The following is a 13706-nucleotide window of genomic DNA, read 5'->3' as shown; positions in this document are numbered from 1 at the left end:
ACAAAGGACTTAACTAACCTTCAAAAAAGGGCCCCCACTGGCCCCTACCCTTGTCCCTACACTGGACGTGATGGCTGATTGGAAGCCTCTTAGAGAAACGTCGTCATTTTTCGTCAGCAGTTTGGTGTGGGTTTGTTAAGTTTGTCTCCTAAAGTGGCAGAAGTAAAGGCATGCGATAATTTTTTTAATTGATTTGTGTGGTTTTAAGACTGGGAAAGTAGAAATTGTAACATTCAACTCAAAAAGGTTCATGAGATTTTTCTACTAAAGCTGGTGTTAAAGAGGAAACTCTCTTATCTGCCCTAGTCAGTTGGGGATTAATGCCATAAGGGAAGAAGTAAACTTAAGTGGTTGACTTGGAGATAATATGGGGCCGTATCAGTGAAGTACAGCAACCCTTATTTCTGTAAACAATCATCGATAAGGTTTTCCACATTTTCACTAAGCTATTAAAATTAGTCCATTGGCGCCTACGCTGCGGAACCGCTGATTGAAGACAACATTTGGAGCTGAAATTTCTCTCCTAGTCGTTCCTAGCTCTCCTAAGGGCTTCCTTGAGTGTTTCCAAAACGAGCTTCAGTTTTCACTTGTAAAATTCATTAGCTGCATTAACTACTCAAGTTCCTCTCTACTAAAGGAGGTCTTTAAGAGGTTAATTGTTTCCAGTATTTTGTGACTGGTGCTGAACAGCAACTGATCCTTTTCAGCTTCATGGATGCCCCTACGAAATAAAATTACCAAGAAATGGGGTCTCGTTCACTACTGGTTTCGGTTTCATACGAAACTATCCGTTAAGGCTCAAAAGTTACCATAATAAGTTCAGTTTACTTCCGGTATTTTCCCAAAAATTCCTATATTCTTAGAGACTTAACTACTTCTGTATAACAATACAATTATAGTCCGCACCATTATAAACACCAGGAAATAGCCGTAGACTAATCGAGTCCGCTTTAAACTCTTCACGTGAATAGAGGGGCAAGTTACTAAAATTTCCTTTCCATCGTTCTTCATCGGAAAAACCTTGCATCCATATCTTTTCCCAAAAACTACCATTATTTTCTACACTCCCCTAAAACGTGAAAACGTCCCTCAAGCTGTGCATGTGTATATAAAAGACCATATATTTCCAACAGCAATTCCACACATTAACCCAGTTTTGCAACGGTCACGTCCGGTGAACGCGCTCCCGAACATGTTGGGCTCAAGGGGGTAAAGAAGTATAAAATATTAGGGGTTGGCTCGTTTAAGACCAGACATAAAAGACGTACGAATAGCAAAGCTACCTAACGAAAGAAATTATTTTCGGCGCCCGAAATGCCGGCGGTAAAAGCTTGGAAAACATCCCTTAATTTCCTTAACTATGCATTTAACCCTTAGTAGCTGCAGAGTAATTATCAATAACGTGCAGGTATCAGGTGTGTAAGCAGGGCCATTATTATCCATTACCTTTTTTACGAGGACATAAAGTCTCCTTGACTTTTATGCACGTTACTACGCAATAATTAATTTATCTAATGACTTAAAGCTGGAATTTGCAATTTATTACTTATTCCTTAAATTAATCTATGAATGAGGCATTTATATTCAACGATGAATTATGCACAACATAAAATTATTAGTCCCTTACGAATAGACCCTTATAATCCGGGAATTAGGGCGGAATCCTTGATTTGAGTTTCGTCAACATTGGAAGGATTTGAGATATGGTTACCCTCATTTCTTAATCAGATTTCGCTTTAGTTACTAGATAATTCGTGCTAGGTAATTTTTAAACCCACAGAGTCTATGGAACGTTCCCCACTTTCCGCACGTCGATATTCAAGATTTGGCACTTGTCACGTTTTCGCCAGCGGTAACTTCGAAACGGTTTGAGTTATGCTGAAATTCAAACCTTCATGCGAACTTTCAAAACTTAGTCAAAAATTGTTCGTTGGGACAAATCGAATTTTTTTGTATTGTAACAATAATCTGAAAATCACTTACATCAAACTAAAATTGTTCGGAAGTTACGGGGAGTATCGCTGGATTTAGAGATCCAGAAATTTGCTAAATTAGATTTTCTCCGAAACTGTGTTCTGTGCGTCCATGTTTTTACCAGCTTCAAATGTTCGTCTTCTAAATTGCCGAGAGTCCTAATGGCGCTCAACAAACAATTTGCCATTGGCACTTCAATTTCGAAGATAAAGAACTGTGGCCGATTCGATTCCTCGAGGCTTCTAAAAACTTTCAAAATTTGGAGCAATAAACGACATTTTTAACTTTTTTACAATTTTCAAGTCTGTATGGGCACGACACTGAACTAAGGATGCCACGCTTTACGTTAACCAATCTATAAATGCATTCCATATTCAAAGTTTTCCAGCATCGAACTGACCAAAGGTCGCCATTACTTAGTATCCTCAAAAGTGCATAAAATGCCAAATTTATAACGTCATTATCGCGAAAATAGCGGAGAATTAGAATTTGATATGTTATACGAAATGTACTTAAAGTTCAAAGCGGTTCCAAAAATGTTTCAGTTTACGAGCTGCCTCATTCGAAGTTTAGGGCGCCCTACACTCATGAGACTCTTTATAGAAGACATAAAAAATGTATAACATTTTTGATGTGGTTTTTCTTTCATTATATCGAATGCTCTTTGATCAAACTACAATTCGTTTATACTCAACACTACTAAGCCCTTCGCCAAAGAAATTTTTAATTAAATTATTCCCTGAACGTAAAATACTTCATCCTAACCTCTCTCCTGCATATACTTAATTACTTAACGTTTTAATTGGCCACCAAATTAGCTTTCATGTCGGAAACTGCGCCTCGGGCTACACATCAAAGTTTCTTTTGGAGTTTTCAAAACGAGCTGTGTTACACGTCAGGAACAGCGTGTTTTTAATGTTCATCAAGCCTTTATTTCCTGTTAAACTGTGTTCAATGAGGAATTTAAACAGCTTAGTAACAGTAGAAAAATACCAACTAAAGAGTTGCTCTTCCAAGGTTTCAAAATAACTTATCCATTAGAATTCCTTCCTCAACTAACCACTCTGCAAGCAGTATATAAAAGAATATCTTTACAGGGAAAACCTCAAAAGACACGTTAGAGCCAGATTTTACAGCCGGGAACATTGTAAAATAAATGGCCTCTGGTAAGTACAGTTAAGTCGTAACAATAATTTGACCTGTGATGCCCGGTTCTAAAGTTCCATCAGAGACGCCCAATTTTCTCGCTCCATAAGAAGCTTACAGGCGCATCTTTGGAGAATGCTCTTCGAACATTTTTGATGGAATTTAGTCATTAATCAATGTGACACCAAGTTGTATACATATGACTTTCATCAATCAAGATTCATGCAGCTCTAAAGCAGGTTAACTGATTACATGAGCGTTGGACATCCATGACATGCCCAACGCTTTATCAAGATTCCAATTTATCACTGAATTTTAGAGGACTCAGTTTATGTTGTGTTGGCCTGTAAATTATGTTTTCGTTCCAAAAAGCCATTCAGAGAGATTGTTGTGTAAAGGACAATTCAGTAACAGAATCATTACTGGAGCAACTTTGATCAGCACCACTTCGATATACAAGGCATTGAGCTAAAGTTCCTCATGGGGTTTGAGCACACGTATATTTTTCTTCATAAAGTGATTGATCTAGTTACAAACTTTGTTATCTTAAGGCGGTTAATTGAGTTTCTTGACAGATAGTGGTACACTTTCAGTTCACCGGAATAGTTAATTAAGACCTGAGGCATAATATTTTTTCTCAAAATTAGAGTCTACATGGAAAATTGATTTAGCTCAGAGCAGTTCGTTTTTCTCAGTTATTCCTTTGATAACTGCATTTTTTTTTAACGGACGAGGGCAGAATTCTGGCTCGAACCTATATGAAATGAAAGCGAAACCAATTCCAAAAATATTAAAATTATTCGCAATTTTCAAGTAAAATTTCATTGACAATAGTTTGCACTGGAACTGGCAACTTTGCAGACTTTAGTAAATATTTATAATATATAGACAATACATCATCTACTATGGCTCTTAGCCAAGCAGCTCCATTGAATTGTTTTTGATTGAAATACTGCATTGTTTGTGCTAAGTCATTAATCGCGATTGAAATTTTAACTAAACAATAGAAATTTAACTATAATTAAATTATAAAGGCCATGAAAAAAATTAACGAACGCGTGGAAAATTCACGTTAATTATTATTTAATTTAATATTAACCTGAACTAACCAGTTAATGTAATTATTATGAAAATTGTAGTTTTCTAAATTTTTTATTTTAGGCGTTTACGCAAAAGTAGGTGCGAGAAATATGAAGAGAGTAATAAACTTACAAATTAGAAATTTGCCAGCAAATCCGCTTTGCGGCCATTCCACTGGTTGCAACTAATTACTACAGGTAGATGCAAATTGAAATTTAATTTAATTACTGAAAGGATAACTCCTTAAGCACGCATACTTGTGTACCTCCACAAAATGATTTTACAGCGACCGTGTCCACGTGTGACTGAAACTCATTAGGAAATGCTATCTTGTATAACTCGTGTCGCATTATGCCGCCGAACCCCACTGTTGGATAAAGTTATGCATTATGTATTTCCTAAGTGATTACATAAACAGCTATTTATTGAGTAGTTATTTTAATAATTTATGAAGATAGTGTGAATGTAGAACTATTTGTGACATCTAAACGCCCATCCATCAAGTAACCTCTATATGGAGCAATACATTGATTGTCATAAGAACCAAGGCCCACGTTTTTATCGATATTTAGTAGTTCCTCGGCGCTAGATGGAGACACAACTGAAAGTTGTAACTGTTCGTTGGTTAGTTCCTTGAACTCTCTCGTTCAGAGGTGGCGCCAGATGCAACTAATGACTGAAAGTTTTCGACCATTTTCGCTCGTATTTTAGATACTGCAAGCGGGTGACCAATTCACTCCAATGCGCACTTATACTGCTTGGAATATTTCCAATATGAAATCCAGCGTTAGTTTGAAATTTTGAACTAAAATAACGTCTCTAATTGGCAGATGCACATTTTGTGACTTTATAAGCAGTGGAAATCGTTTGAACTCAACTAAACTGGTCCTCGATAAAAAAAAGCCATTAACTTCTTTAATTGTACAGTGAGAATGGGGATTATTACATAATACAAACATGTAACGAATTCGTTAAACATGTCTTCAAATTTTTTATTGTATTTAAATCTAAGGAATCAGAAACAAACAGAAATTACTGATTTAAAAAAATAAAAAATATCAATTAAAAAAAAATTATGCGACCGTGACAGGACTCGAACCTGCAATCTTCGGATCCGAAGTCCGACGCCTTATCCATTAGGCCACACGGTCCTAAAAATAAAAGTCAGCTATACTCTAGAAACTCTACATAACTATAAAATAAATTTTCTAATTTTTTTAAAACTAAATTTATATTTCTATATAGACACTTTCTACATGAAAACAAAAACTCACAACATAGGTTAAACTACAATTAATCGTATAGTTCATCAAATCGCAAGAAACCTTGATCATCCCAGCTGGCACCATCTACATTTAGCACTGCCAACTATTTCAATTCCTTGCCTCATTCACATCTAAATCAATACTTTTCATCTCATAAATGAATAAGGTCAAAGAGGTGTGGTGATGCCACTTGAAACTCTTATGACCTGATAAAATAAGAAGTGCGACAAGCAACAGCATTCTTTGCCTTTATAATTAGTTTAAATTGTTACGGTGTGTAGTTTGTATGGTTATAGCTGTTAGTTGTCTGGTTGTGAAGCATCTAAAAGGGTTTACTATATCGTTGAAAGATGGCGCCAGGGATGTTAATATGAGACTACGGGAATACCAGGTATTGGAGTTTTCGATTAACCCCTGGAATTACCAGAAAAACGTAATAAAAGTATTACGTCTCTAATTCCACTCATGAAAGCGCACCTTTCATTCATTTAAGTATAAAGCGTCCTACTTTCCTCCACTAGTGTTAGTAGCGAAACTACGCTCTAGTAACTGGGACGTGATTGTGTAGGAACATGTGAGAAAGACATTTTTGGCGTCGTTGATTGGAAAAAAATTGATTGAAACCGTTGATTGATCAAAAAATCTTATTCGCAACCGCACATGTTCCTATAAATTCAGGATGCTGAAACTGACCGCAACATCTGTTCATCAGAAGATTTGAGGTCACGCTATACTGGTAGCAAAAAAAAAAAACGATCTCCTGCAGTGTCTATCCTCGTTTATTAGGAAAACAGTTAGACAAATTTGTCTTAATAAGTGGCGAAGGTAACTTTGGCAAGAGGATGATTTCTATAAAAGCAATGAGATAAAGACCCATCATTGTTTAGTTTCTTCATGTCCGTGGAAATTATCTGTTAGATAATGTTGATAGACAGTATATCAATGATCCGCTATTATGCCATTGTTTCGGTAGATGTTATCCTCCTGCCACAATAATGCAATCATTGATTTCGGCACTTGAAGATACTACTTTTCGGTCAAATGCTGCAAAATAGGTCCTGAATTGCAACGTTTCTATCAAGCTATCGCTAGTATGTGCAAACTTCATTGTAATGAAATAATTACGTCCATACTTATAATAAATATTGTATTGTAATACCTCAACAACAATAAAAAATATGTTACCACAGAACGTGTAAATAGAACTAAACAAACCGTCACAATTCAAATACAACAATAAATTATCTTATAATTTTCAAATCCGACAATAAAAGCTTTTGATTACTCTTTACATCCGGGATCAATAAGTCAGTTTGACAATAAAAATAGGCATTCTATTTTTCAGCTAAATCATAATATTTTTTATTCATTACCACAGAAGCTTCCTTTTCTAATATAATATTAGAGATTGCACATACAGTGTGATATTCAGCTAAGGCGAATGTGTGTTCAAAACATTGTGTAAAATACATCACATCAACGAATTTGCAATAAAAAATCGCTTAAATTCGATAAAAACTTACCAGGGGCGGGTTTGACAATCGTTACCTTGGTAAGGTTGGTTCTATTTGATAATGTCAAAGGCGCTCTGACGTATATTAGACCTACAAAATTCTCTATTTTTAGCGCACTTTTGATGTTTTTAACTCTCCATTTCAAGAGTCTACCGGTTTACTTCGATTTTGCCTCATTACAAACTGTTAGAAAATTGTTAAAACGTTGGTGTATAAAGTTGCTATAATGATTGTTCGCATATCGATTTGAAACGGATGAGAAGAGACCAAACTAGAAGACTTCTTGTCATTTCAAGCCGTTTAATAAAATATTCAATATTCAATCATATTTTAATAAGACTCGAAGACACCTCAGAAAATGAACTGCATCCGCTCTTCAGGAAAATTTATCGTTTGTGATTGTGCGAGAACCGTGGCCAATCCGTATAGCGAAGCTGCTTTCCGCCACAGTAATTGTTTTATGCGCAACACAATAGGAACAGCTTCCATCTTTCAGCCCTCCTCCTTCATCCACCCCGCTAACCCCAAACATCTGACCAACCCTCTAGCATTCGGCAGGTGCAACAATGTGGGAAAAAGATCGTTTTCAATTACTGATGATGGGTGATTTTCTTCCCCCTTTATATTACTAGTAATTAAAGAAATATTTCCAAAGCCTTAGAAATAACACTTGAAAAGTCCGGACTGAAAAGTTCTCTCGAGTCATAAGCAATTTGTCAACCCCCGGTCCATACAAACTGAAAACCACTTTAGGGACGACAAATCAAGTCATATCCACTAATTGATTGCCGGAAATAAATTAAATCTCGAGATCTCTTTTAACAAGTTTCAATTTCAGCCTGATGCGAATCTGAAGCCTTTCAGGTAATCGTGGAAAATTCGAGATCAAACAAGGTGGATTAAGGCTGCCCATACAGTCCTGAACTCGCCCTTTATTTTTTTAATTGCATGGCAGCCAATTGCAGGAATGGGGAATCTTAAAGAGCCTTTTAATTAAACTATATGATCGATATTTCACCTTTCCAGTTAAGGAACATGTGGCTTAAAATTAGTTCTTCAAAAGCATTCCATATTGGGGGCTTTAAACGATTAATGCGCTTGCTGGTTTTCTATTAACCTTTGGAAAAATGGGGAATTCGAAAATTAGCGGAACAATATATCCTTAGGAAACCCGTCGACCTAAACAATTGCATAGAAATGAGGGTTAATTAAGAAATCTCGATAATTGAAGAGTCATCTGCAGGGTGAGGTTAGCGGTTTCATTTGCGGAGTTTTAAGCTTGACAAAGGCAATAAGCTGATTAGGCAGTGAATATCACACAAACAGGGAAAAGTTGCAACAGTGTCTGACACCAAAGGATGAAACTTTAAGCACACGAAATTAACACTAAAGGATACAGAGAGTGTCCCAAAAATATGGGGCGCCCTCTATAGTGGTCCAATGAAGGCGGAAAGTGCATTCGCCGTTTTGGAATTTTAAGTTTATCATCTATACATGAATTTATACATGAAAGATTCTCTCAGAAAGTGAGAAATTAATTTATGAAATCGGTTTGATTCTTGCCAAGCCTCAAATTAAAAGAGATTCCAACACGCCAATCTTGGAGCCAGTGTCCTCAGTCCTCCCTTGTTTTCCGTCTACTGAAATTCGTCTCTAATGTTTGACCGTATTTACAGTAAGACAAATAAGTTAAAATCAAGAACTAGCAGAGAAGAAATTCAGAAAATCAGGTTTGTAAAGAACCATAAAAAGATATGAGAACCCTCCTTGGTGTCTGAGAAACTTGTAACGTGCAAAACCAGCGAAAGGTGAACCCCTTGACGATTACTATCGAGATCTGCAGATATCGCAGATGAAGAATTAAATCAGGAAAAAGAGAATGCGCGCAAGTACGTGAGAGGCATTGGAAAATTCTCATACATGTGACATTACAAGGGTAGTGCCAATAGTACCCGATGTTACATGTAGATGGCGCTTTTTGTGTTAAACATTTGCAATATTACAAAAACTTAACCTTAAAAAGCTTATGTCTGAAATTTAAGGGTGCTACGTTAATTTATGTTTCTACTGCAGCTATTTTTAGTGAACACTTTTAAAGATTGTGTTAATCCTCTATAGATCTTCGTCCATCCAACATTAAAGCAGAGTTAGATTCTACTCTGGGGGTCTCTGGTCCTTCGCTAACAACTATAATATATTGGGTGGCAAAGTTTTAGGGCGGTCGTACGAGCTGCCAAGACGAATTTCCCAGTGGTCGACCCGATGACACTCCAGATCTGACCAGTTCAGAAATTGTGGTGCAAATTCACAAAACTGTACTGTAAGATAGGCACTTCAACAAGTACTGTACGTTGCATTTTGGAGTGCGTTGGCCAAGTTTCACAACGGATAAAACATGGGTACATCATTTCGCATCTGCGGCGAAAGAGCAGTCAAAATAATGGACTCAAAAGGGAAAATCCGCTCCAAAGAGGGCGAAAATCGTTTCACCTTCAGGAAAAATGATAAGGTCAGTTTTTTATTGACTTTTTTCCTAAAGAAAAAACAGTAAATGGAGAATATCACTCGAATTTATTGCGGCTTTTAAGGGGGAAATTAGGAAAAAACCACCGCATTTGACGGAAAATAAAGTTTTGTTTCATTAAGGCAACGTATCAGTTCGTATTTCCATCATCGCGATGGCCCAAATCAATAAATTTGTTTCCGAATTTTTCGCTTGGCCTCCTTATTTATCAGATTTAGTCCCCTCAGACTATTTTCTATTTCCGAACTTGAAAAAATGGGTCGGTGGAAAGAGATTTGCCAACGATGAAGCGGCGGAGGCGGAGGTTAATACCTATTTTGAAATATTCGAAGCTTTTTACTATAAATAACGTTTAAAAGCCATAGGACATCGCTGGGAAAAGGGTGTCAATCTCAAAGGGTTTTATGCGGAGAAATAAAGTAATATTTTTTAATTTTTTTCCTTAAGTGTTAGTACTTTTGGAACGATCCTCGTATAGCAATATGCCGAAAAAGGAACACGAATTGATACACCGCACCGCAAAATTACCGCTTGTTTTTTATTTTTATGCATTTTTATGATTTTAGAGAAATATTTTACGTTAATTAAAGAAGGTTAACAGTAATTTTCATTCAAATTAAACTTAACGAATCCAATAAGGGGTGTAGTTAAGTGAATACGCGGCGCACCAAAAAATCATATAATTTTTATTTCTCAACAATATGATATTTCCATGTAAATATTATTTTGTTTATTGGCAATTGAATAAAAAATCTAAAAGGTCGATGGCAAAAAAACCATTGGCGTTCGTTCATTTTTAGCGAAACTCTGATCATTTGATGCTCTATTATGAGGCATTATTTTGCCAAAATTACGAAACTTAATTATTATTATTACTGCATGATGCATTTCATACGAAACTGTGTGGAACAATTTTTGAGTATTTCGCTAACAATTGCTGCTATCTCACAAATGAACACGTAAAAAAATTATAAAAAAAGTTTTAAGAGCCATAAACAATAATTTTAAATTTCTAGCGCACTTTATAAATATTTTCGAAAGCGAATTGTTCAGTTTAAAAAATTATGCGTTAATTTTGCGGTCCAGTGCAGTCGAAATGTGTCCACCTCAAGGTGGAATTTCGCGGGCAACCTCCAATGAAATCTGGTTTAGAGGCTCTCGACATTTTCTCAAAAGCTCATTTTTGCGAAAAACCTCTTAGCCTCAACTAACCGGAGAAACTTAGTTTTCTTGTCGCAGGTGTGATCAACGTCAAAGAACTTGAGCAGTTCTCAAGTCCCATTTCACTTGGTGTGCGCATCTTAACGTGGAGTTCCAGTCATCCAAGAATCGGCGAGTTTTGAACAGAATATTAGGAATTCAGAAAAAGACCAACAAATTTTCCAATTCAGTTATACATTGTCCTTTAAAACTCATTGTCAATCTCGGACAATTTTTTACATAACATCGACAATGCACCTGACATAACAATGCAAAGAGGGCGCAAACGTATTTATCCCGTCGAATAATACCGATTTACTGGCGCAATTATTTTGATTGTGAACAAATAATTTTTTCCTCTAAATAAAGTTAGTTGACAATGCAGACATTGTCGATAAACTACAATGCAATGTGTACTGAGCGTTAAACACAAGCGGTGCGCCTTTTATTGTGGTCAGTCTTTTTGTAGGCCTCTGTCATTCAGCGTAAAGTGGTGAACATTGTGTAATGTCTTGTGGTGATGATTGTGATGTTAGTGCTACCTTTTCGAGGTTATTACATTTTTTTTAATTAGTAAATTTAGAACCAAATTCTTAAACTGCATCAAGGAGACGCGCGCCGTTAACGTCCTCGGAGAAGGTTTAAGAATTGAGTTCCTAAGTAAAGAACTAACGGTGTAGTATGTTCTTTTCGTTACTATCGCGCACCAATTTGTCATTTTTTAGCGACTTTACTCAAAAGCCAGACCACGTAAAACGTCCCATGAACGCCTTCATGGTCTGGTCCAGGCTCCGGAGAAAGCAACTTGCCAACAGAAACCCTGGGCTACACAACTCGGAAATCTCAAAAAGGCTGGGAACTGAATGGAAACTTCTACCTGGTAGATTCGCACCTCTCCTCTGTGATCTGTTCATTTTACGAATTGTTCCTAGAAAACGAGAAAACACCTTTCATAGATGAGGCCAAACGACTTAGAGCTCAGCACATGCGAGATCATCCTAACTACAAATACAAGCCTAGAAGGAAGCCCAACCAGGGCAAGCAAGGGAATGAGCCCCACGGCAGGAAGAAAGGTTATTGTGGTCCTCTGCAAATGGCCATTAATCGGACGTTTTTTGCCACATGTATAAGATATTGATTCGAATAATCGTGATTATTGTAATTGAACTGATTATAATTTAGCAGCCAAACTGCCTTCAGTGATGAAGTTTGGATCCATAAACATGGATATGGGACAGCAATATGGGGCAGACGTAAATCCAGCCCCTGGCTACTCCGTGGGTTATAACTCTTCAGTCCTAAATCCACCCTGCCAGACTCAACAGCAGTATATCAAATACGTAAGTGAAGTATCTATTTGCTACTAAATTTCCCATATTTTATAATATGCAGGACTACTCGAATCAACTCGCCCCAGTATACAAGGAAAACGAAGGGCTCCTAACGGATTTCGGCTCGAATCAACACCCTTTGCCTCCGTGCGACTCGTTGCCAGGGAGTCTCCACCACAGAGCCCTTTTAAGGGCAGCCTCGTTCTATACTTACCACGATTTGGCCTCTAATGCCATACAGACTTACATGCCCTAAAACTGAATATTTCTGTTGGACTTTATGTGAAAGTTTAGTAACTAATTTATTTGTTAAGAAACTCCATAATCCATTATACACGATCCGAGAATACGTATTAACGTCACGAGCAAATAATTCGTAATTCTGCTTGAGCTTTGCCAATTCATCAAAACACCATTATACCGAGCACAATCTCGCAGAACGGGTAATGAGTTCCATCAGGGGCCGGATTTGTACGCATCAGACTCTTCAAGAAAATCTTAATATGTGCATTAATATGTCACCAGAAACGCGAAATCAATTTATTTTCACCTTTCACCGAGCAAATCGTATTATCACTCCGAGTCTTAGTGGAAATTTATCATGTAAATGAAACGTGGAATGACGTCTTGTGTGATTTACCGCACAGTGGCCTGGGAGCATGTTTTGATGGGGGCGAATTCAATTTAAGGGTTGAAACTAGAGTTGAAAAGCTGTGATTGTACGGCGAAGATATTAGCGAATATTCAAAATTAAACAATGTGCCTATTAGTCCTGAAGACATCGCGTCCCCAAATCCTCAACCGTCAGTGCAAAATCGTTTGGACAAGAAACTTCTTCCTTCTCTGTAAGATCTTGAAGCAACCAGAAACGCGTATTTGAGGATTTGAGATGGTGCTAATGTGGTGATGTGTCGATGATTAATTTATCACTGCCAAAGCTGCTCCACCTTCTTTTCTGGTACCATGTGCATTACGATATCCTGAGGATCATACTAGCAGACGTTGGTTCGCGGCTTCCGCACGGTGTTGCGACGCTATGCATGCGCAGAGGAATATTCTGGATGGTGATGTCAGGTCGCTCAGTCGTAGTGAATTTAAAGGAATGCAAGGAGGCAAGTCCAAACGATTCGATTCGTAGTATAATTCTTTTTAATTCGAAGAAGCTTAGGACCCACTTTGGACCGCAATTTCTATGGTGCGCAAATACCCGCACCAGCAACGAGGTGGAATGGCCCAGAAAAAAATACAGCTCTGTATGACGATCAATGTTTTTCTTAACTCCTTCATCTGCGACGTTCGAAGCGTCTCCCTCTTGACCTGCGTTGCTTCTTCTCGACGAATTTCAGTCCTCTCAATTTCTGCGAAGAACAGAGAATCCGACAAAATCCATTTTCCTACGGGCATGTGGCGAAGTAGCTAAAAGCATTTCACTGCGCGTGAGCGGCAGAAAAATTGTTGCGACGGATCTGCGCAATTTGGCAAATCTCGCTGATAGATCTCGATCCGTCATCGTTCGGATCTACCCAGAACGTCGAAGATCTTGCATTGATCTCGACTGATGATCTTTCGCCCATGGTTTTATATTTCGAAAGCCGAATTAGTTAATATATGACCCGAATGTCGGCAACAATAATAAATTCATAAAGAGAACTGCCTTGCAGTAAAAATCTCG

At 37.5% G+C, this 13706-nt stretch overlaps 1 protein-coding gene and 1 non-coding gene across 6 annotated transcripts; one reads left to right on the top strand and one right to left on the bottom strand.

Annotated features, from left to right (window-relative positions):
• Positions 1 to 5278: 5278 nt before the first annotated feature.
• On the bottom strand, positions 5279 to 5351 carry TRNAR-UCG (transfer RNA arginine (anticodon UCG)). Its single transcript has one exon. It is a non-coding gene; the product is annotated as a tRNA-Arg (tRNA).
• Positions 5352 to 5790: 439 nt separating this feature from the next.
• On the top strand, positions 5791 to 13474 carry LOC136343881 (uncharacterized). Of its 5 annotated transcripts, none has more exons than XM_066290866.1 (5): positions 5791 to 5856; positions 11429 to 11583; positions 11636 to 11827; positions 11886 to 12043; positions 12096 to 13473. In XM_066290866.1, the coding sequence occupies exons 2-5, from the start codon at positions 11466 to 11468 to the stop codon at positions 12288 to 12290; spliced, it is 663 nt and encodes a 220-aa protein (XP_066146963.1). In that variant the 5' UTR covers positions 5791 to 5856; positions 11429 to 11465; the 3' UTR covers positions 12291 to 13473. The 5 variants fall into 5 exon arrangements, with proteins under 5 accessions (XP_066146963.1, XP_066146961.1, XP_066146960.1 ...); XM_066290864.1 differs by lacking the exon at positions 5791 to 5856 and adding an exon at positions 11142 to 11254 and having other exon boundaries at positions 11889 to 12043; positions 12096 to 13474; XM_066290863.1 differs by lacking the exon at positions 5791 to 5856 and adding an exon at positions 11142 to 11254.
• The last annotated feature ends 232 nt before the right edge of the window (positions 13475 to 13706 follow it).

Source organism: Euwallacea fornicatus, chromosome 16 (assembly GCF_040115645.1).
Source record: "Euwallacea fornicatus isolate EFF26 chromosome 16, ASM4011564v1, whole genome shotgun sequence".
In the NCBI taxonomy this organism is placed as follows: domain Eukaryota; kingdom Metazoa; phylum Arthropoda; class Insecta; order Coleoptera; family Curculionidae; genus Euwallacea; species Euwallacea fornicatus.
This window is presented reverse-complemented; position numbering and strand designations above follow the sequence as displayed.